Raw genomic sequence first — 24,126 nt, 5'->3', positions numbered from 1 at the left:
TTTTCACGCATCAAAATATTTTTTTACAAGATTTATAAATTATTTTTAAAATAAACCGGTACCAGACGACTTACACTTCAGTCGTCCAGACGACTTCCAACATCTCAGACGACTCAGGCGATTTACTAGGGCTATATTCGTAAAAATGGCTTCTGTTTTTTTGTTTGGTCACAAGGGGCTGAGCTGTAATTTCACTAGGCTTTTAGGTTAGTTTTGCATTTGATTCAAGTTTGGGTATATGTTTGGGGTTAAAATCAAGTTGTGGGTTAGTTTTGGCAAAAACATATCTTAATCAAACAAATAAATTTACGTAAATAGTTTCATTAAACTTATGAATAGACCTATTGTATACATCTATTGACCCTTTTTAGATCGTTACCTGAAACACTCGTAGGAACGTGGACACTATAATGAGTTGGATTGTTATAGTAGAAAGTCATATTTAAATTTGGGTTTAACTATTTTGTACCAGCGCCAATGGAAGCTGAAAATGTTAGTGGCCTCCGTAAGAGGAAAAAGAAATTGACTATTCGTCAAAAAGAGTTAATTTTCTATGCTTTGTGGGAAAGGAGTTCATACGGAAAACTGCGAAGGAATGCCACAAAAGAGGTATCGGAAATGTTTTCATTTCATATTCGAACTGTTCAAAAGATATGGAAAGAAGCTAAAGAGAATCCTGGTGTTTTCAGCCATATGTGCAAAAAAGTGTAAAATTAAATCATTACAAATGTTGGATGAAACCCTGGAGATTCGCTATGAAGAACATATTTTAGTATATCATTAATTATATTGCTTTAATAATTGAAGATAAAATAAAGAAGCAAAATTTTTGTTTTTGTTTTTCTATATTGAACCTTTGTTGTGTGCTTCATAAAGCAGATATACATTGAATTTTTACAAATGTTGGATGAAATCCTGGTGTTTTCAGCCATATATATTGAATTTTTGTCTTTGTTTTTCTATACTGAACCTTTGTTGTGTGTTTTTCTAAGGGAAATTTGTCCAATATACATTAAAAACTTCAAATTCACTATCTAACTAAAAGACACACGCTCTCTCCTCATTTCTCTTCCTATATCTCTCTAACCTCTCACTAAAAATCTAATTACCTTTTCTATTTGGTTATTTCACAAATAAACCATTTTTGTAATATGTATAATATTGTACATGTTAATGAAATTTGCTATTACTTTCTCTTAAAGAGACATGCATGATCTCGTACGATAGAATAAGTAGAACATTGAAATGTGACGGTTTTCTGTAGCATTTGATAATCTAAAATTGAAATGATAGGAGGTGTAGTATTTTGATATTTGTCATTTTCCCTTTCTAACTTGCACAAATAGAAATCAATATAGAGAAGATAAAAGTTCTGGAAAGAAAACCACGGTTATGAGAGACGGTAAAAAGATTTTTGACAGAAAACATTATTATTCTTTAATACCATGAAAGAGAACCCAAGAACATGCAAATAAAATTAATGAAATTTAACAAGATAACATTAGGAATTTAACACGACAATTCCTAAGGTAACAATCCCTATCACGTCTTGCAAGCATCAGAAAACAAAAAAAAAGTATTAGATCACTTTTATAGATAGTTGTCTCTCTTATGGTGGTCTGATTTATGCGGTCTTTAACAAGTTGTGGGGGAAAGAATTGGGTTCAAACCTCATAAACCCAGATTAGACCTCATTTTTATGGCGAAGCTAAGACTTTGGTTGAGATTGCATTGAGTAAAGCTTTTCCTTTAAGAATCATTGCAGATGATGAAAACGAATTAATTCTATAGTTGATGTTGACATGTTTGGTTGACTTTCTTAACATTTTTTACCAAAAAAAAAAAAATGTTTGGTTGACTTTCAAATATAAAAAATGTGGTCAGCTTAGACGCTAGATTAAACACTACTTGCAATCTGTCAATGAATCTCATTTTGTTACCACTAAGCTTTCTGAAACTCCTCTAATGGTAGCATTGTGGTCGTGGCTAACGAGACCAGCAATTCCTTAGCTTCGGCTCCACGCATCAAAACATCTCCTAACAAATTTGCTTCATTAATCTCTTTGGAAGGAGAAGAAGAAGATTTAATAGATTCAAGCAAAGAAGTGAAATTGATGGATATTATGACATCTTCTGGAAAAAGAATATTAGAGAAATATCGGTTAAGCCATCAGCAAAAAATAGGAAGATTTACTTGCAATCTACGGATGGTGGACGAGAAAACCGAGGACGTAGGAACTATCGCAGGGAAGTCAAACAGTTTTGTGAAGCATGTAGAGAATTAAGCACAAACTTAATATATATTTTTAAGAAGCAAACAATAATTGATATATTGATTATTTGTAATGATGCTTAAGTTATACAGAGATGATGCAGGATGTACGTACATATTCTATACGCCTGGTTGATGATGCTTAGCTGAGGATTTCTTGGTGCCCAAATTTGAGTGCCTATCGAACGAAAGGGACGATAATCGATTGTCATAAAGTTCTTGAGATCCCATGCGAGATGAGACTATCCACGGCGAGAAGAGACCGACAATTTGAATAAGTTTACTACAAGCCCTTTAGGAGATAGCATATTTTTAGGCATTGTAACGGAGGGGATATCGATGAATGATTAGCGGATGTAACAAAAACTTGTTGGTAATTGTTGATGTAAAAGGTCTAAATCTTAACTTGATAATGGGGAACTCTCATTTTTCACTCTCCTTTTAATTAGATCACTCGTTTGTGGTAGTTAAGCATAAATGAAATAACACACAAGGTATAGCCAGTTCACGTTACAAAATGAGATCGCTACGTCTGGTCGAGCTGGCACCACTTTCGGCTGTTATAACCAAACATGTGAACTCTTCGTGTTTGTTTCTTATACAATAGCTGAGACGTTCTTCTTGGGTTAGAGACGTCTTGATACAGGCAATCATTTCACAGAAATGAATTTATTTTCCACCAATGGACAGCATAAGTGATCTCGCTTGCATCAGGGTTCTTCCTAGGTCATTTTTGCATAAATCTAGGTGAAAATAATCATAGTGAATTTGTGATACAAAGACCAAACATCGCTGGAGTAGCTTTGAAGTTCATCAGATTAAGGAAATCTTCACCAACAGCGTGGAGCTTAACAGCTTCCTCCATATATAAATTAGGCTATCATTTGTTGAGTTCTCCACAATTGTGTTTGAAAGAAAAAGCCCTTCTGTATATTAATATTTCAGCGTAGCAAAACGTAATCAAATTTTAACTGCAATTTGAAGTTAATTAATACCTACCAATCTTATTCTTACTCTCTTATAATCTCTAAAACTTTCTAAAACCACTCACTTTCTAAAACCACTCACTTTCTAAAATCTCTAAAACTTACTGTTGTTTGATCGAAGCCAACAATATGAGATCTAAAAACAAACAAAAGAAACAATTTTAGATTAGTAAATAAAATTCACTGGAAAAATCTAAATTAATTCCATAAACATTTCTTTAAGTCTCATTAACACTATTATATGATAGACGAGCTAGGTGAAACAGGGAGGGTTAATAAAGTATGAATACGAGTGTCAAAATGGATAAAAGTTAATAAGTCAATCCAACCCGATCCAAACCATGGATTTTAATTGATAGAAAAATTGTGTATAATTTGGATTAGTGGGTAAAATGGATTAATTGATTGGGTTAAAATGTTTCAAATCAAATGGATAGTGAGATATTCATAACCAAAATTATAAAAATCATAACCAACAAAAACTCAAATCAAACATATAAACAAAAGATAACCAAACCAATTTCTAAACTGATTTTACTAAACCGTGTTTTATATTTTTTTCAAATATCTAAATTAAGTTTAACTAACCATATTAAACTAAATATAACCTAAATTTCTAATATATATATATATATATTATATTTTGGTTGTTTTAATAAGCACAAATTAAATTATATTTGTCTGTCAAAACAGTAAAATTGATTTTTTTTCATAAAATCGCAAAATTACATTTTTCACTCAAAATTTTTTGCTCAAATCACAAAATATGTTTCTCACCAAAATCATAAAATCAAATTTTTCCGCTAAAACCGTAAAATCCTGTTTTCTCGCCACAACCAAAAAAATGAGTTTTCCGCCAAAACGGTTAAATCATGTTTTCCTGCTAAAACCGAAAAATCATGTTTTCCACCAAAACATCAAAATGAATTTTCCGCCAAAACCGTAAAATGATTTTCCCCGGAAAAATCATAAAAATGAGTTTTTTTTTTGTCAAATCCAATAAATTGTATTTTTTTACAAAACCACAAAATGATGTTTTCCTGCAAAAATCACAAAACTTGAATTTTCTTGCTAAAACCATTAAATCAATTTTTCCGCCAAAATTGTGAAATCGTGTTTTCTCGCCAAAATTGTAAAATCATATTTTCTCGCAAAATTGAAATTTTCCCGCCAAAATTTATAAACAATGTTTACTACCCAAACCATAAAATCGTGTTTTCTCAAAATATAAACAATATTTTATGCTTAACCTAATTTTAACTTATTAACCTTTTAAATTTAAAATTATTATTTATTGGTATACCATTAAAACCATTAAATTAAATGGTTTAAAGTTAACCCAATCTATTTGTCAAATGTGTTGAGTTAATCATAATCCATATGCCTAAAACCATTTGGATATGGTTTGGTTTAGGTTGATTTACCCATTTTGACACCTCTAATATAAACATTATATATCAATGTTTATCATTAATTGATCCATTCTTTTGTTTTCCCTTTATTAATCTATTAACTAACTATTATTCCAATTGACTCGAATATTACTAAGAACGTAATATCTGTCAAGAAAAAGTTGACCGAAAAGAAAAAAATTTCCTTAAATTAAATGGTTGTTTATATCATTGACTATAGTCATAAATGTTTCATGTCTTAGTCTTTTTTTTTGGTAAAATTTCATGTCTAGTCTTTGGGAATAAATGTTGTTGAAAACACAATCTAGGAAATACTTTAAATATTTTTTCTGAAACATTCTTTACTTGGAAAAAATAGATGGGAGCCAAAAGTTTTCATCTTCATATATATAATACTACATGGATTCTCAAGAGTAGATCGTCCAGGGTTGGTTTCAATATCATAACTCCAAACAATAAAAATAGTTCGCTAGATATAAATAACATTGCAATGACGAGTATTTCATCATCCTCGAAACGTCCCCTTGACATCGACTTGAACTCAAGCCCACCCATTGAAGAGCCTAATACTGACGTATTAAAACAAAATGTCCATCACTTGGTCGAAGATCCAGGTATATTAAATAACAATATTTATTTAATAAATCTAAGATGTAATGAAATATGCCATAATGACAATTTTCATATTATATATATGTATGTTTTTGTTCAATCCAAATCCAGTACCGTAACCTAATATCTTAATCAAACAAATAAATTTACGTAAATAGTTTCATTTATAACAAATAAATTATGAACAATTACGTTAAAATAATAAATAAAAGCATGCATATTGGAATATTGTATGCACCTATTCATTTTTTGTTGAGATTGTTGCATGGAACACTCGTAGAAACATGGACACAAGATCATGGATTGGATTGTTTGAGTAGAAAGTACTTTTGTTAATTTGTGTGTTAACTATTTTGTTCCAGCAACAGTCGAAGCTGGTAATGTCAATGGTAATCTTAAAAGGAATTACAGAAAATATGTCACCACTCATCAAAAGTATTTAATTTTCAATGCTTTGTGGGAAAGAAGTTTATATGGAAAACTGCAAAAGAATGCCGCAAAAGAGGTATCAGAATTGTTTTCGGTTCATACCCAAACGGCTTACAGGATATGGAGACAAGCTAAACAACATCCTGGTGATTACATCCATATGTGCGTAAAATTGCAAAATTAAATCATTACAAAGGTTGGTGAAACCCTGGAGAGTCGATATCTTTTACCATAACATTGTAATGCTTTAAGAAAAAAAAAATAAAGTAGCAAGATGTTGATTTTGTTTATCTATGTTGAACCTTTCGTTGTTTGCTTCATTAACTAATTTATATAATATCATACATGTTAAAGAAACTTTGTTCTTCTTTCTTTGAAAGATACATGATCTCGTACGACAGACTAAGAGCAACACTGAAAATGTGATGGTTTTCCATTGCATTTGCTAATCCAAAATTTAAATGATAAGTTGACAGCAGTCTTTTTCGTTTGTCATTTTCTTACTTGCAAAAATACAAATCAATATAAAGAAGATGAGGTTCTGGAAATAATACCACCGTTATGAGAGACAGTAAAAAGATCTTTGATAGAAAACACAATTCTTTAAATTCATGAATGAGAGAACCCTAAGAAGCAAAATAAAATTAATAACATTTAGCAAGATGACATTAGTAATTTAACAATATAATTCCCAAGGTAACAACCCCCAAAACATGTCTATGTTTTGTTGCAAGGATCAGAGAACCAAAAACAATATGTATTAGGTCAGCTTTATAGATGTTCTCTCATTTTTGGTGCTCTGATTTATGCGGTCTTCAACAAGTTGTGAGGAAAGAATTACAAGACAACAATTAGGAAACTTGGGAATCAAAACTATCTTTTCCATATTCTGGACACATTTACTAGAACTTGGATTCTTTAAAGCGGATGGCATGTTGCTAACTGTCAGATGATGTGTGTCGCATCTTTTTTTTTTTTTTGTCACTGAAATTCATTAAAAACGAAATAGAGTAGAGCCCAAAAACTGTGGCCCAACTCATGAAGTCCATTACAAAGTAGAAAAAGCCTGAAGGACCTTTTTGGCTAGGATAGAAAAACTAGAGAAACAATTGATGCAAAACCATAGGAGATCGATCAGAAGTCTGAAACGATTCCGATGATTTCTTTAGACTGAATGTTGCCGGAGATAGCTATGATGAGCGTTGAATTGTCGGAGAAGACTTTGAGTGATGAGAACTCAAGAGAAATCGCCATACTAAGCGCCAATCTCATCGCGACCGCTTCAGCATTAAGAGGTGATCCAATGAAGCTTTGACCCGTCGATCCGTGAATTGGAGATTCCAGTTTGTCACCTGAGAAGACCCATACCAAACCTGCTTTCCTACCAGCCTTGTCCCAGGCCGCATCGGTCTTGCAAGTTATGAAGTCGTCGTCTTGCTGAGTCATGTCCGCTTGTCGTGATCGCCTAGGAAGACCTGAAGGTACAATGCTTGGTGTCTTTGTTCCAGGCAGCGTCGGTCATACATGACACGAAACTTCTGTTGGGATGGCTCCTTGGTGCTTGTCTGACCCGATCTTGATGGAGGGAAGGTACTTTGATTGCTTCCCTGGCTTTTCCTTGCGATTGAGACCGGCTTTGGACACCAGAAACTTCCTTAGCGATTTTTGAGTCTAAAATCATTCTGGTATATATGGGGTAACTCTAAAGAAGATTTCAAACATTTTATATTCTATCCCTAGAATAAGTCAAATAGCTTTGGGTCTATCTGCTCATATGTCAACTCATAAAACCAGATAAGACTTCATCTAATTGGCGAAGCTAAGACTTTGGTTGAGATTGAATTGAGTGAAGGTTTTTTTTAAGAACCGTTGCAGATGATGAAATATGCTTTGTTGCCTTCTAAATGTGAAAGATGTGGTCAGCTTAAATACAAATTTAAACACTGCTTGCAATCTGCCAGTGAATCTCTTATAGTTACCACTGACCTCTCTGAAAATCCCTCCAATGGTAGCATTGTGGTCGCGGCTACTGAGACAAAAAAAAATCCCTACTTCCTAGCAATCCTTCAAGCACCCATCTTGATGTATGTAATAAATCAAATGAAGTCCACATAGTTAATTATGCGGATGTAAATGATCTGGTTTCCATAACTACTACTTCAGTATTTGAGAACATGTAAACGTCTCCTGTAATTATATATATAAATATATCAATAAATCTATTAAAACTCTGATTATGGTGTCTGCCCCAACGCTGTCATGTACATATATATACTTTGATAGCTCACGCAAAACCTATGGTCCAAAAGGCTAGTAGTAGAATAGGAAACAAGTTTGCCTCATTAATCTCTCTGAAAGAAGAAGATCTAGCAGATGTTGACAAAGAAACAAATTCGATGGATGTTATGACACATTATTGAAAGAAAATCATTTGAGAAAGACCAGTAAAAGCTAGGGAGATGCACTTGCAATCCACGGGCTGTGGACGAGGAAACCTAAAACGTAGGAACCAAAGGGGGAAACAATTATAATTAAGAACTATTTTCTACCTCTAAAATAAATCAAAGTGAATGATCCGATTGTTTCTGGTTCATTATATTCCTTACTTTCGTAATAGCTTGTTGAAACTACAGGACAATGGTTTTTTCAATTAAAAAAAAAAAAACTACAGGACAATGGCCATAGTTTGTAACTGACTTTTAATATTTAATAAAAAAGATGAATATTAAAAAAAAAAAAGCTAACTTTAGGGCGCTTGTTGATCCAACTGATCGAGGAATAATTCCTATGAGCTGTATTACAAATAGTTTTGATTTCTGACTGATGTGTTAGTCACTTTTGATTTACACTCTTGATTTGAGAGTTTTAGTTTTGACACGATATTATGATATAGCAACATAAGACTTAAGTATGCTCCACGCGACAAGCGCCATGTTCGGTAAGATGCTGTCGTGATTAACTTCAGGGATCAAAAATTAAACATCAACGTAGGCAAAAGAAACATAGGAAAAAAAATGGTGGAGAATAAGAAAGGCATCATTTTGATTATTTTTCATAAGAGTTGGTGTCACCTTGTTGATGATGCGTACAAAGTTTCTTGAGATCACATGCGAGATGAATCTGTTGTATCTGACGAGAGGGAAGAGAAACTATTGTCACAAATTATCTTGAGATCCCATGCGAGATGAATCACCAACGATCTGCATAGGCTTACACCATGCTCTTTAGAAGATAGCATAGTCTTAGGTACTGTAACAGAAGGGACATGGCGATTAGGGGATGTGGCAAGCTCGTTGGAAAGGAATTTATATTGCATCAATCGACAGCATAAGCGATCTCTCTGGCTTGTATCTGGGCTCATTTCTTCATCCTAGGTCAATTTTTGCATAAATCTTAATGAAATGGCTTTGAAGTGGTGAATACAAAGAACATACATCCCTGGAGTGGCTGTGAAGTTCATCAGATTAGGGAAATCTTCAGCAACAACGTGGTGCTTAAAGCTTTCTCCACATATAGCTTAGGCTATCATGTGTTCTCGGGACTTGTGTTCAGGGGCGGATCTAGCCTCTATAATAACATGGTATTAAATAGCAAAATTATACTTCTTCCTCTTTTAACGCTGATTTATTATGATATTACAATATGAAAAAAATTACATAGACGATACGACAACTGACAATACTACATGTCTTATAAGGATCTACGCCTAACTGCATCACATGAGCCGTCCTACGAAGATCACGTCTGACCGAGTTTACTTGCACTATGTTGAAGATCCCTTGTACCTTTCTTTTGTAGCCCGTATAATTGTTTAATAAATCGATTTTCTTCGAGAATTGAAACCTGAACATGATGGTGTAGAAGCATTAAAGAATCTTTAGTCAAACCATTGGACTAGGGATGGTAATATGGGCTATCCGGGCCCGTTTAGACCCTGCTTGTTTAGACCCTGCCAGTTTAGGCCCGTTTTAAATTTTTTTTTTGTGAATTCTATTTTTTTGTCAATAATCTTTTGTCATATCTTTATATGATTTTTAATAGTTTTTATTTGATTTTAAAACTTATAATAAATAGAAATTCCAATTAAAGCAAAATTTGAAAAAAAAAATACTTTACTTTTATTAAATATTAATCAGTTCATAATATCATATAAAACATCAACAAATTTTAGTAGGTTTTAAACACAATTATAACATAAACTTTTTTCTAGAAAAAAAAACAATATATATATATTTGTTTTGTAAAGCCCGTTAGGCCCGCGGGCTTCAAGCCCATTTTAACATTTCTACATTGGACTAAGGGGGCTTTCACATACTACTCCATTTGTATCAATATAAGTAGTTTTTAAGGGTTTTACACATGGATTAAAAAAATACAAATTTTTATACAATTTACATTGGTTACAAAAAAAAATCATTAAATGAGACTAGTTTAACCAATAAGAAAAAAACAGTATTTTGTAATTGGTCACAAAATTCAAATGCTATTAAATTTATATAGAATAGTGAGAACATCAATTATTTTGAAACAATTTTTTTTTAAACACTACTTAAATTAAAATGATACGGAAAGAGTAGTAGTTATTGTTGATTTTCAACAAAAAAGTGCATGGAGCAATGAAGGGACTAAACCATCTAAATTTCTAGTTTTCTTAATAAAACTAACTAGACCCTGATCCGCGCGCCAGCGCGGATATGAATTTTCAGTTTTTAATTATTTATTTTATTAAATGATATATTTGTAATATTCGTTCATATTATATTCATTAAGTAAATATTTTTTTTTTTTACATCTTAAACTATCTATTTTTTTACGAATGTGTGATATCATATAAAAAATATAAAAAAATGAGTATAGAGTTAATTAGATAATTATAAAAACAGAAATTTTTCTTTTGTGTGCGATTTAATATAAATAATGATCCGTCCAGTTAACAAAAATCATGATTATTTTATGTGTAATTTTTTTTATTTTGACAATTTCCTTAAAACTATATTAAATTTTATTTTTTAATTATAATATTTTTAATATCTTTACCTTTTTATTTGAAATGCAACTCAATATTTTTTTTAACAATTATAACAAAAATATTTAAATTTAGAATTTGTTTAAAAAATATGAAAATTACATTTTAAATTAAAATTATCCTAAAATATGATAAGTTTTGATGTAAACGAAAACTCAAATTATGTCAAAAATAATGATATTCAATGATAATAACAATTTTAATTGATTATTTTTAAAATAATACATTTACAAAAATATTGTTTGAAAGAAAATTCATTTATCTTTCAAATATAAAATAAAAATATTATAATTAAATAATGAAATATATAAATAAAAACTATAAATTTAGCAAATGACAACTGAGTTATATTATGCTAAAAAATTTTTTCTAACAATTTATCAAATGACAAATGAGTTATGAGCAAATAATACCATATAATTTTTAAAAACATAGTCATTCTTAAATATTTTTTGAATAAATAATTATTTTTAAATTTAATCAACTGAAAATAATATCCGTACAATTGTGTGAGTCAAATTCTAGTTTTATTGATGCATGCTATATATTATTGCTGCATGTTTTAGGTAACATTATGTTTTAGGTAACATTTTAATGATGCACGTTTTTAAAAATTTACGTTATTAAAATTATGCACGTAAGGATGACTCATGAGTTTTTTGGTTGATTAAATGACATTATGTCCAAATTTATTTAAGGATATTTTATTAAGGTAACTGAAAAAGACAAACAATAAAATAGGAAGTTTAAATTCATTTAAGCATATTTCATTAATGTAACTGAAAAGACAAATAATAAATTAGACAGTTTTATTCGTTTTAGGATATTTCATAAATGCAACTGAAAAAGACAAGCAAAAAAAAAAAGAGTTTAATTAATGAAGTAACAAAATTTTCAAATGGGTATTCCTCTTTTAATAATATAGATGAAAAATAAAAAAGTTGTATGTGGCACTTGTCTCACCTAGTCGTAACCTAGGTCTGCCCCTGCTTGTGTTTGAAAGCAAAAAAAACCTTCTATATCTATTTCAGCGTAGCAAACGTAATCAAAATATTAACTGCAATTTTTAAGTTAATAAATATCTACTGATATTATTCTTAATTTCTTATAATCTCTGAATTTAAGACCACTTCCTGTCCAGATTCATTTGCTGTTTGATCGAAGCCGACAGTAAGAGTCAATTGCTGTTTGACCGAAGCCGACAGTAAGAGATTTTAAAATAAACAAAAGAAAATGTTTTCAAAAATAAACAAAAGAAAATGTTTTCAAAAATAAAGAGAAAAATGTTCCTCGCGCGCCAGGTAGGGGTCGAACCTGCTCTATCCACTGAGCTACAGGCACAGATAATTATTTCCTGCCAACCTCTGTTCGAAAACACGGGCGCCTAGCCGATTAGTCGGCCGATTAGGCGCTCGCGATTTCACCAAATCGGTTCAACTAATCATTAAACCGATTAATCAATAAACTAACCGATTAGTCGCTTAAAAATCAGATTAAAACCGATTTAAAAGCGCTTAATAGTTGGACTTTGTTGACAAATTTTGGGCCCTATAACGAAAGCCCATTTGTCTGAAAATTGAGTAGACTTTGTCCCTGTATTTATAAGGGACTTCAACACCTCTCTTCCTCATTGTTAACCGATGTGGGACAAGTTAAGTTTTTTTTCTCAAAATCGCACATGTAAAAAGGATGGAAAAGAAACGTTGCTGGAGAATCGAACACACTACCACCTAAGAGCACAATTATTGCAGGTTACAAGAGGGTTTCTAATGGTCAGGGTCCCACAAAATTGCCAATAATCGATCCCAAAAGTCACCAATGAAGAAACCATAATTGTGAGTTTTTTCAACTGTTCGCAGGCCTCACCGACACGTGGCGGTCCGCGATTGGTTCACTTTTTAATTTTTTTTTTTAATCAGACCAAAAAAAAAAAATTAAGAAACCCTTATGGATTTTAGGGGATAGTGATGCTCTAATGTTACATAAATGTCACAAGCCGCTGGACTGTGATGCTTCTACGTCCACATGCCACATATATTCATATAAGCATGTATTAAAGCTATTATTATACATAAACATATTATATAAATACACTAAATCGTATTAAAACCTAGGTCCCGATTAATCTCCGTTTAATCCCTGATTTTTTGATAACTCGCTGGGCCCGGTGTTGCCGCCCGACTAGCGCCTAGCGTAGTTTTGAACATGGTTGCCAACTAACATTTTCAATCATCTCTTATATGCTAAAGCACAAGTCACCTAACCAACAAAATTTTGACATGTGTCATTGTATTAAAAGATTTTAAAAAAAAAATTGTTCAAATAGTTATGTATCTAAAAAAAATCTAAAGTTACCAATTTATTTTTATTTTTTCTCAAACAACTACTTCTACTGTTCGACACTTCAAAAGAAAAAAAAAATCTAACTCCATACGGAAACTGCTCCATCTCCTATATTTATTGTTTCTTTTTTTTTCTCTCAATAGTTTTACCTTCTTTGTTGTTTTAGTTTGGTTTAAGTGTGGCAAAGATCTTTTTAAAAGTTCATTTTTTTTTTTCAGAAATCAATTTTCCATGATTCTTTGGACATGATTCAAGTTGAAGATTTTATCAAAGTACACTTTTAGCCTTAATATTTCACAACAATGTGGAAGATCAGAACATTACTACCAAAAGCGCCATTCCCAGTGTCAAAAACTATATGGAAAAAGTTAAACACATTTTACATTTCAAAATTATGATACCTAAAAATTTATTTAAATAAATGAAACTAAAATTTTCCAGATTTATTATATAGAAAACAGATGGAATTCAAGCTTCAGTGAAATAGAATTTGATTTGAAAAAAAAAAGAATTAAGGAAATGAATAACCGAACCGGTTATAGTCTTAGATATAATTTCACAAATAGTTTTAAAGTGAAAAAATATGTAACATTTACAGTGGCTATAATTTAATATGTGCATATAGTTATAGATATAATATGTAACATTTACAGTGAAAAATATAGAATTATTTTTCAATTATATCTATAATTTTATTATTTTTAAAATTATAGAATGGCTCTTCAATTTTATCAAAATCTAATGTTATTGAAAATAGAATTCTTAACAATTTAAATTATAATTTTTTTTAAATAAAATATTGCATACATCTTCAAAGATTTTAAAATCATTATAATAAAATAGTTTCATTGACATTTTAAATATATAAAAACATTTTAATACTCTTTACAAATTTAACAAATCTGTTATTTTTAAAATGAACAAACTCTACCTAAATTCAATTCACTCTACCTCTCCTAATTCTAATAGAACTGAAGTATGATATACAAATATTGCAATAGAATACATGGACAGTTAACATCCCACAATCAATTTTGCTATAAATAATACTACTTTAATGTAACAAATTAATCATTTTTTTTTAACCTTCCCAATTTTTAACTAATTTCATAGTGCCTCCAACTACGGTTCCAGCCATTTCAATTTACATCCACTTTAACCTTCCCAATTTTTCGCACTGAACCCAAAACTAAACCTTCAGTTTCACATATTATTTTCCAGCTTTCATTCGAGATTGATTGACTAATCTAGTACTGTTTACGATTGTTACATGCTTAGTTTTACCGAAACAAGACTTTGTGGCGATCATTTTAAAAATGCAAGAGATTAACTTATAACAGCAAAAATCAACGACAAGAGAGTAGAATATATTAAAAATATATATTTTTGAACATAGAAACACTGTACCCGAAAATCCAAATAACCCTAACTCTGAACCAAAAAGCCAACGCCCTCCCAAATCCAAGAACGGGGGCTTTCATCTTAAAAATAAGTTTTTTTTTTGTAGTCTCTCAGACAAACAATATTAACATCAAAAGAGTAGGATTATGGAAGCAAAATAGATCACCACACTTGCTACCGTCAGGGCCCAAAATAAAAACCCTTTTCCTGAAAGAGATATATTTCATTTTTGGTTATGAAAATCTAAATTGAGTCTCTCCACATCGTCCTACCTCACAACCAAAACCACCCTTTCCTCCGCGGATAGCCACGTTTCCTCTCGCTCCTAATTGTATATTCTCACCGGCTTCTCATATGCGTGTCGGTTCTACAACCAAAGAGCATTCAAACGTATTATTAACAGACAGAGGAAGAGCTTCTTAGAGAGAGAGAGAGAGAGACAGAGACAGTAGATGGTTTTCTTTTTACCTGATTTGCAGCATAAGCCCTTTTAGGAGCATTATCAACGTGCTCCAACCCAAGATACTGCTCCCAGGCACCATATACATCCTTTCTCTGTAATTTTCCCAAAAACAGAAGAGGATTAACTATCGAATTTTCTTTTGAGCAATAAGCAAGGTTAAGAAGTCGCTTTCTACCTGAAAGCGATCATAAACGACCTCTGTGTCCTGCAAGTAGTCGGGACGTCCCATTGAGAAAGAAGCAAACTTCCACTGGGTGACATAGAGAGGATAAAAAAAGCGAATTAACAATAACCCAATATTGCCACCATTAATAACAAAAAAAATCGTTAACATTCCAGTAGATATTATCACAATCAGCGTCAACAAAGACTTGCATACCTTGGCGAAGTCCTCATCAGGTACATGGAGCTTCTTTTGGATACGGGACTTGATTTCTTCTAAAGTTTCACCTTCGTGGATTACCAGAAAGAACGGCTCGCCGAAATTTTGTACTTGCTGCAAATGGAACAATGGTTACAAAAAGGAATCGAAACCTCAAATAACTTTTTTGAAGTAACTTAAGCTTGATAGGGGACTACCGCTTGATTTTGTCCGGCCTCTTTAGTAAAATGGTACACATGGACTAATCGATCACTGGGACCAATATTCTTCTCTTCCTCAGGTATCTGAGATTTCACAAGATAGTAAAATAAGGAAGTCAAAAGTCATTAACCAGCGTATGAACACTATATTGAATTAGTATAGCTCAACCCAACCATTCAACTCAAGTATTCAAATAGCCTATACAACTAGTCACAATGTGATGTGATCTACGCCTCCTAAAAGGCTCCACTACATTGCAACAGCAAATAAATTATCTCCTTCAATTACAGACATACTTAAACCAGAGCAAAACTATCACATCATTATAATGCTGTCAAATCTGAAACTACAGAAAGAAGATAGGCAAAAAGTTCAAAGAAACAAGAACCAACATCTAAAGGGAAACAAGAAAAAATCAAATAACAAAATCAGAAGGTCACAAGAGAGACAGAAAAACAGACAAAGCGTGGACAATGACAGAACTAGAGGAAAGAAGGCGAAGCCTGGTGTTATACCTCCTCTGCTCGTAAAGTCCAGTACTGGTCATTGATATTCTCAATTCTTTCCGTAGATGAAAAGATCTGCAAAGCGTAACATTGGATCAAAAAAATTTGCCAAGTTTCGGAAGATTTCCAAATTACATCACACAAAATGTGTTAAACTCTACAGGCCATCATATTAAAATAGTAAAAAGAAAAACATAGAGACAAAGTAAAAGACAGGAATTTAGCCTGTTACCTTGTAGATCTTGTGGAAAAACACCTCCAGCAACCTCAGTTCTGCATCAGGATGCGACAACTCCACCTGATGTACAAGGGTATATTTTATTTAAACCCGAAAAACATTAAACCGGCAATCGTATGGAACAGAATCCATTAAGAAAACAAGGCCTATCTCAGGAGGAGAAAAAGCTTAATGTGGCCAGCACGTAAAAATACATGCAATAATAGAACAAACGATATCACAAGTATAGTGAACCACCTTTGTTTTAAGTTCGTTGATAACATCTCCTACAGTACTCTGTTTAGGAAGTCTGATATTGTGGATTACCACCTGCAAATTTAATAGTTATGAGGTTCAAACATAATTACATGTACTAAAGAGAGATAAGTTGCACAAGTGTAAGTTCAACACGTACCTCGTCCTTTGTGGCATGATGGAAAGCTACTTTCAGAGTCTTAAGACCTTGCAATTCTGGAAGAGGAATGTCCAGAACTTCATAATACAAAATGTCAGACGTCTGAAAAAACAAGAAGCAGTTATAATAAGCAAATCCGCACTGGAACGGAAATAAGAATATATAAGCTCACTCAAACCTACGACAAGCACCTGATTATAGTGAGCTAACATATCTGAAAGATGGTCTACTCCACGGTATTTAATAGGCTGGGGCTTGGGTTGCTGGGAGTAGCAATTGTGAGAAGTAAGCCTAATTTTCGATGGATCATCAAGGCCAAGCTTCTCAGCTAATCTTTGGACAACATCATCATACGTGTGCAGCTTTGACCTGAAAGTAGAAGCATTATGAATTCCAAAACTGGAATTTACGATTTAATGTTGTCCATAGAGGTACTTACAACTCCATAGTGAACTCGTCTTCTTTTGGTTTTTCGAGACTTCGAAAGCGCACCACCTACGAGATAACAAACTTAATGAGTATGTTACCACCTCATCAAGACACAGATCATCACACTGACATGGTAACACTGGAATATTTTCCCAACTGTACAGTAAAAGAAAATAATACGTTGGATCCTCATATTTTTCACTTTGCCACGATTAGTTAACAAATGCTTATTTACATTTTAATAAAATTATAACAATCGTTGCTCTACTGTTAGTACAGCTTAACACAACACTAGCTCAGTTCACTGTTGCCAACATTGCCCAGTCTAACTATACCTCTCGATTCTGTACATACGCCAAAAACGATGGTACATCCGGGTAAGGACATTCATTCTCCTGGATAGAAAGAGGTTTCTGAAAGCATATGATATCTCCATCTTCAATCTGAAAGTAAGAAACACATTTTTAAAGAAAAAAAGACACCAAACCATGAGTCGTTACGGTTGCTACAATGATAGCAACAATACTTGAGATAGTCTGAAAGAAGTCTTCTTATCCAGATGTTCGCACATGACACAAGGTTCAAACTTTATTTCCTGATAATGGGCACGAAAATTAAATCAATACAATTTTCATGGCCAAAGGCATGATGAAAAGACATAGTTAACAGGCATCAGCCCCTACCTCAAAAAGTTCTATTTCCTCATCAGGAGCAAAGCCAGCCATTTGATTCAATTGCCCTACTATGTCCATGGGCTTACTGGATTTTTTCACCATGAGCCTACCAACATATCTGCACCGCATGGACTAGTTTTGTAAGCATGATGGAAGATGAAAATTTAAGTGAATAAAAACATTGAATAGGAGTAGGGGCTTCTTCATTCAGGAGGAAAATGACAGAAAGAGTAGTCCTGTAAAGATAATAGGACCAGCATACCACCTTTCTTTGAATAGATGTCAGAGTGGAAAATGGTGGATACTAGAATTACCTTAGAATTGCATTCTCAGGGTCATAGAGCTTAAAGAAAAGGAGAATATCTGCAGATGACTTGTCTGGGGGAGGAATAGGACGCTCCTCCTAAATATATAAAGGATTTGTAAGACTATGTTTTTTTCCTTTGGCAAATTCGTTTCTAGAATTTCATTCAAGGAATTGGATTCAACGATCAAAATAGGCAACAAGGAAGTATTACCGGTCCGCGCTCTATTTCCAGAAACAGCTTTAGTTCAGCATTGTTTGTCTTGTTACATGCCTCTCTTAAAAGTTCAACCTACAATAATATCTTCAGAATCAAGTATTTAAAAAAAAAGGACACTGTTCTAAGATAACAAGCTGGCTTACACATGCAATCAAGGGGAAGGGGGTTTGGCTTAGTAAACTAACGAAGACTATGAAATCAGTAAAACAGACGAGCTCATGGAAACAAGACACAGTTTCAGTTCGTGAGAAGCAAAAGAGTACCAAGACATAACAGTTTATGACGAGACCCAAAAAGGCCCACACCTAAGACAAGAATAATCCCAACTACTAATATGTATTAGGGCAGATAATTATACACAAATAAATAATTAAGGTTTTAATAGGTTTTCTTTCAAAAATATCCACTATATAAATAATCCCATCTGAAAGAGGTAACCCATTTGCATGAAAGAATTACTTATATAAAAAAAAGATTAACTACCGTCTGTAATTCTTCATGAGGTAATAGGGGGCGGTTGGGCCGATAAGTATAGTTCTGCCGCTTTGCCCAAATCCAGAACCGCTGTAGCTCAACCGGGACACCAAATTCTTTGGCCACCTCTTCCTACATGAGGATAAATTTTAAACAGGGTTATAAGTACAAGTACACAAGAAGCTAGATAACCAGATACAACTGGAAATTTCCCATCAAAAACAACATTTATCAAAAAAAACTTGAACAAATTAGATTCCGAACGATAGCAGAGATTTTTCACATGAGAATCCTGAATCTCTGATAACTATTCTTCTGATCCGAGATAGATTTTAAGTTACCAAAAAGAACTTTCTTCGCAATACACGTCTTCTGCCGAAGATTGAAAAACAACACATTTTGGATTAAATAGGAAGAGAGCCTACCTTAAATAGTTGAAAGGGGGTCTGTTTCTGAATTCGGAAACTCTTAACTTTTTCATGATCAACAAGATCAAAGTATTTATTCTTTCCAATTTGCTCAGTAATGTCTTCATCTCTTGCGACCTGTAAAAAAAGCATAAATTGCATTAGTAACATCAGTATCAAATCTATACCAGAACTAGATCAGGTTAGAACAAATTTTTAGACCCAATTTAAGAAAAGTAGAAAACCTTGATTGTCGTGAAAAGGTGAGCTTGAGCCTTGTATTTTTTTTTATCTTCCTTTTCTTCTTGTTCTTTTTTCAGCCTCACCTGTCAAGAGCATGTTAAACACATTCAGGACAGATACGGAGAGAAAGAAAAAAGTGTATAACTGAATTTCTTACCTGTAAATGTTCTGCGATGTCTTTTTCATCAACGTTGCATATTATTTTATCCTTATCGCTTTCACGGATACTTTTCTCTTCCTTTTCTTCTTTTTCTTTTTTCAGCCTCACCTGTCAGACCATGTTAAAGTCATTCAGGTAAAACCAAGACAGATAAGCAGAGGAAAAAGCGTGTAAATGAATTTTACCCGTAAATGTTCTGCAATGTCTTTTTCATCAACGTTGCAGATTATTTTATCCTTGTCGCTTTCCCGAATATAAACAAGCATGTACGCGTTCGAGTATTTTGTGAATTTAAAAGGTGGGTTATTGAAACCGGGATTATTCTGCGGCAACTGCAGAGAAACCAAATTTGACAGTGCATGAACTGAGAAAAATAACACTTACAAAGCAAATATATAAATAAAACCTAGAAAGAGAGCGCTACCTCTTCTTCACCACCATATTGCTCTTCCAGCGCTCTTTTCACATCTTCCTTCGTCACCCGTTCATCATCAAATTTATACCTGAAAAAGTTAGAAGTTTAGGTAGTCTACAAGTAAAGCACGGAGCAACAAGTTCATTAGTGTCATCTTGAACCAAACCAAAAACCACAGAAAAAAAAATGCAAAAATTATCATTTCAACGTATAAATTGAGAGACGAGGGACACAAACAAAGATCACTTATACAGTTAATCTCAATTCTCAAGTATGAAACTATTATCACTACATATAAGTGTAGAGATGTGGACAGAAAACTCAAAGAAATCTAATAACATGTCAATCAAGTATCTCAAGACATGGCTTCAACCTTGCTAGCCTAGATGATGAACAAACTAGTTATCAATTAAACTGCTACAAGCGTTACAATACACAAAATTAATTTAGCATAAAAGAGATGGGGAGGTGGGGACATTAGAAGGATACATACCACTGGTCTGAGAGAGTTGGCCTAATAAAAGCATAATAGTGGCCTCCATGCACTCCACCACTATGAACTAAGACACTGCACACAAATGAGAACAGTTCAAGCAAGCACATCAGGCAGGTAACACGAACAATAACTACAACATAATTCATGTGTTTAACGATCATAAAAGAAATTTAAATGACCATATAATAAGGAAATCTAAGCTCCAACAACCAGACTCCCTGAGAAGGAAAACCTAGCAGAGAATCAAAAGAACTTGATACTTGAAGAAAACATCCTATCATATTTATGAATAGCTCTGTTTGAATCTACTGTAACTCAAGTTATAAAAGCTAAGATACAACTGAAATATATACCTGTGGAGTGTGTATAGATTACGGACACTCTTGTCAGCATCAGGGGATAAATACTTTCTATTATCTCTGTCAAGATCCAGTTCAAGAGGAAACTCATATCGATCATTTATCTGTAAATAGAGCTATGTCAGAACCTAAAGACTGATTTTATCATAGTAGTGAATAGAGTCACACAGTCAGCACTATTACATACTGAGTTGCTGACTATGTTGGTTTAGAGGAACTTCAAATACTAACCTTCACCATTGTGTCTCGCATAAAATCATATTCAAACCTCTTGAGCTGAAGTTGAAGTACGGGTGGAAATTCTATAAACAGAACACCCTTTTTTGCATCCTGAAAACAAGAAATTGTTCAAATATAGGATATAAGTGGACTAAGTAACTATGAATCAAATACAATTTTACTCAAGTTCAAACAATGGTAGTTCATAGCTTTCTACAAATTCCTAACATAGTTTGCTTGATAGCATGCAGACGCATACAAATCCTACACCATACAATATACAGACAAATAGATATATGGGTACTCAAATAAGGACTTTATCAATCACTCAACATTCTCCAGAACCAAAATATGAAAAGGAACGAAAGAATACAGCTTTGACAACATAGAAATGAAAAGCGAAAAGACAGCCAACCTGTAAATCATGTCCTTCTGCATGGTATTTGTTGTCACCTTCAAGGCGTTCAACTTCAACATACTTGTCAAAAGATTCATATACATCTTTGCAGCCTTTAACATCAAGCTGGAGGTCTACCAAATAGACAAAAGTACACGGATTTGGAGTTAATTTATTAAATTATATTAGCTTCTGAAAAAATAAGAAGCCAGGACATAGGTTACTGTTCAAAATTACATACCATAGAATGATTCTTTCCGTGTAGATTTGTAATCTACATTGATGCACTCTATGTAATTCATGTGGTGACCCTCGAATAACTTCTGTATTGTTCCCTCCACAACAGTTCCCTTCAAAAAGCAAAAAATAAATAAAATTAAACACACAAATCACTAACTGAGAATGGGAGAATCAAGAAAGGCCACACAGAAGAAGACATACCTTCATTTTGTCCTCAAGCTTTTCACAGAGAACTCGGTTGAGTTCTTGAACATCATGTTGCATGAACGAATCATATGTATCCCAACCAAACGACTTGGTCAGCTCCTTTGTCGCTACACTGGTGTCATTATATTGAAGCTTGTAAAACAAACTCTGGAGCGCCAATGGGATACTCGCCGTAGGTGCATCATTCTCAGTTGTTGGCATGTGGTAAACAGCCTACAAGAGAAGTGCATAATTCAGATGTCCTTATCTAGAATTTGAAGAAATAGCGATTTAGCAAATTAAAAAGAAAAAAACAAGACATGCATCCCACCTTTCTGAAATAAGGTATGTGGTATAACGTTTGCAGGAGAGAATTCATGTAACAGGTAGCACCTTGGTTCTTTAGTCCAACAAAACCAGTCTCTTTTTTTGAGTCATATGACCAGTAATCAAGGACCTTCCGCACAGCAACTTCAGCTTCAATTACAACAGTATCATTCACTAAATATCCACGAGTGGGATCATAAAGCTCGCTGAGAGGCATGAATGATGTAAACCCCCAGTCGCTTTCTCTTGAATTGAATTGATGCTGACTCTCTGCAACAATACAAAAGAAACAAATTACAGTGAAAACTGCATCTACTTATCAGAACAGCTGGTAACCAGAAATTTAAAGTAGCAACGTTACTGGCTGTTGAGAAAGTTCAAAGACGTGCATAATCCACATAGTGATCATTAACCATGCTCACTTCAACTTTCAGGTAAAGCATGGTCAATGTTAAAGAAAACAGTAGCTTGACTCCATCCTAAGGTCTAGCATATACTCTTTTTACAAATCGTAACACACTTAGTTTCGAGAAACTAAAAACTTAGCCAGTCCTCGCTCATTTAACGCATGCAGTAAGAGTGCTAACAAAACTAATCAAAGAAGATACCTTTTCTGATGGAATAGCTGCTGTTGATTTGATTAACTATAGCCAGGCCGAACTGCGAAAATCTGCTCCACCCGTAGGGCAAATTCGCAGCGTCAGCAACATCCAAGTACATGGACAAATTGTCAACATTGTTTCCTTTGGGAAAAATCAATACTCTCCTGCAATGGAAAACATCAGCTCACACAATGTCAGTCAACAAGAAGAAAAAAAAAACGCACTCCATGATATCAATTGCAAAAATCACATCGAAGAAGCTATTACCATTTATACCCTCCAACAACAAATACATCAGAGTAATGCTTCCTGGTGTTCAGCCTAGTGAAACCTGGTATAGTCCACGTGTACTTCATAGTGGGAGGCTCCTCCACTGGAGGATTCTCCACAGCGGCAGCAGCAGCAGCAGCAGCAGCCTCAGGTTGAGCAACTACAAATGCATCAAGAGAACTGTTAACAAAATCCCTAGCAAACAGTGAAACATCATCATCCACCCTTCAGCACTATCCACACAAGCGATATAGCATCTGAACCATCCAATCAAAGAAGCAAAGAGATGATACTACAGCAAGCTGATCGAATTCAGTTAAACACGAGAACCTTACCTTCCATGGGCTGAGGTCCCTCGACCACATCAGAATGCGGAACGAGCATTTCCTCGTCCTCTTGCTGCTGCAAAAACAAAAAAAATCGAAATAAGAGTAATCAGAACGTCAAAACAGAAGCCGCAATGGTCAAATACACAAAATCACAGTATCTTCTAGATGATTCTACAGCTTTGAGAAGCCAAAAACATATCCAAGGAAGCAAAACCCTAATTGATCAGCCAAGCAATCAAGATTCAAAACCAAGCAGGCTCAGGTGAAAAATACGCTACGGGGACCTACGAACTTAGACTACAAATTGACACAAGAGTCTAAACGGAGATTACATCAAGCGGCGTTGGAGTCACCATAATGAGCGATTGACGGGTGGGATCGAGAGCGCCGAACTGAGAAAACAAATAAAAAATATCAAAGGGAGAAGAAGAACAGAGAAACTTGCAGAGAAGATCAATCTCCTGCTCTCTCGCTTTTAAAAGGGGTGATTAAGATATTTTCACAAACTTAAGGTTTGTAATGTAAATTAAAAATTGTTGTGGGGTTCATAGTTTTAAGTTCCCATGTTCTTCAGTGAAACGTAAACAGGCTAATGGGAACGCGACACTTTATGGCTCTTAAGATGCTATGACCCAGTTAAAACTCTCCACGTGGACTGACCGTTACGTGACGGTGTGGGAAATCTTTGGTGAAGCCTTTTTGGGCTAAAA

General features: G+C 33.6%; 1 protein-coding gene across 2 annotated transcripts; it reads right to left on the bottom strand.

Annotated features, from left to right (window-relative positions):
• Positions 1–14,448: 14,448 nt before the first annotated feature.
• On the bottom strand, positions 14,449–23,901 carry LOC106295443 (ubiquitin carboxyl-terminal hydrolase 13). 2 transcript variants are annotated; one of them, XM_013731341.1, is made up of 32 exons: positions 23,749–23,901; positions 23,423–23,489; positions 23,085–23,247; positions 22,824–22,981; positions 22,220–22,485; positions 21,904–22,122; positions 21,704–21,812; positions 21,481–21,596; positions 21,078–21,176; positions 20,841–20,950; positions 20,485–20,559; positions 20,001–20,079; positions 19,762–19,908; positions 19,419–19,499; positions 19,192–19,311; positions 18,776–18,898; positions 18,287–18,364; positions 18,083–18,171; positions 17,778–17,886; positions 17,621–17,689; positions 17,430–17,537; positions 17,105–17,160; positions 16,857–17,034; positions 16,666–16,767; positions 16,509–16,580; positions 16,266–16,331; positions 16,043–16,108; positions 15,524–15,610; positions 15,324–15,440; positions 15,120–15,194; positions 14,950–15,036; positions 14,449–14,848 (listed from the first exon to the last, which is right to left on the bottom strand). In XM_013731341.1, the coding sequence occupies exons 1-32, from the start codon at positions 23,770–23,772 to the stop codon at positions 14,807–14,809; spliced, it is 3,357 nt and encodes a 1,118-aa protein (XP_013586795.1). In that variant the 5' UTR covers positions 23,773–23,901; the 3' UTR covers positions 14,449–14,806. The 2 variants fall into 2 exon arrangements, with proteins under 2 accessions (XP_013586795.1, XP_013586796.1); XM_013731342.1 differs by having other exon boundaries at positions 23,423–23,486; positions 23,749–23,878.
• Positions 23,902–24,126: the final 225 nt, after the last annotated feature.

The sequence above is a fragment of the Brassica oleracea genome, chromosome C5 (genome assembly GCF_000695525.1).
Source record: "Brassica oleracea var. oleracea cultivar TO1000 chromosome C5, BOL, whole genome shotgun sequence".
In the NCBI taxonomy this organism is placed as follows: Eukaryota; Viridiplantae; Streptophyta; class Magnoliopsida; order Brassicales; family Brassicaceae; genus Brassica; species Brassica oleracea.
This window is presented reverse-complemented; position numbering and strand designations above follow the sequence as displayed.

Coding starts and splice junctions, on each gene's coding strand:
- LOC106295443 (XM_013731341.1), bottom strand. CDS start 23,772: ATGGTGACTCCAACGCCGCTTGAT. Junction 23,490..23,748: donor TGACTCCAACGCCGCTTGAT/GTAATCTCCGTT, acceptor TTGTTTTTGCAG/CAGCAAGAGGACGAGGAAAT. Junction 15,037..15,119: donor TCGTTTATGATCGCTTTCAG/GTAGAAAGCGAC, acceptor GGAAAATTACAG/AGAAAGGATGTATATGGTGC.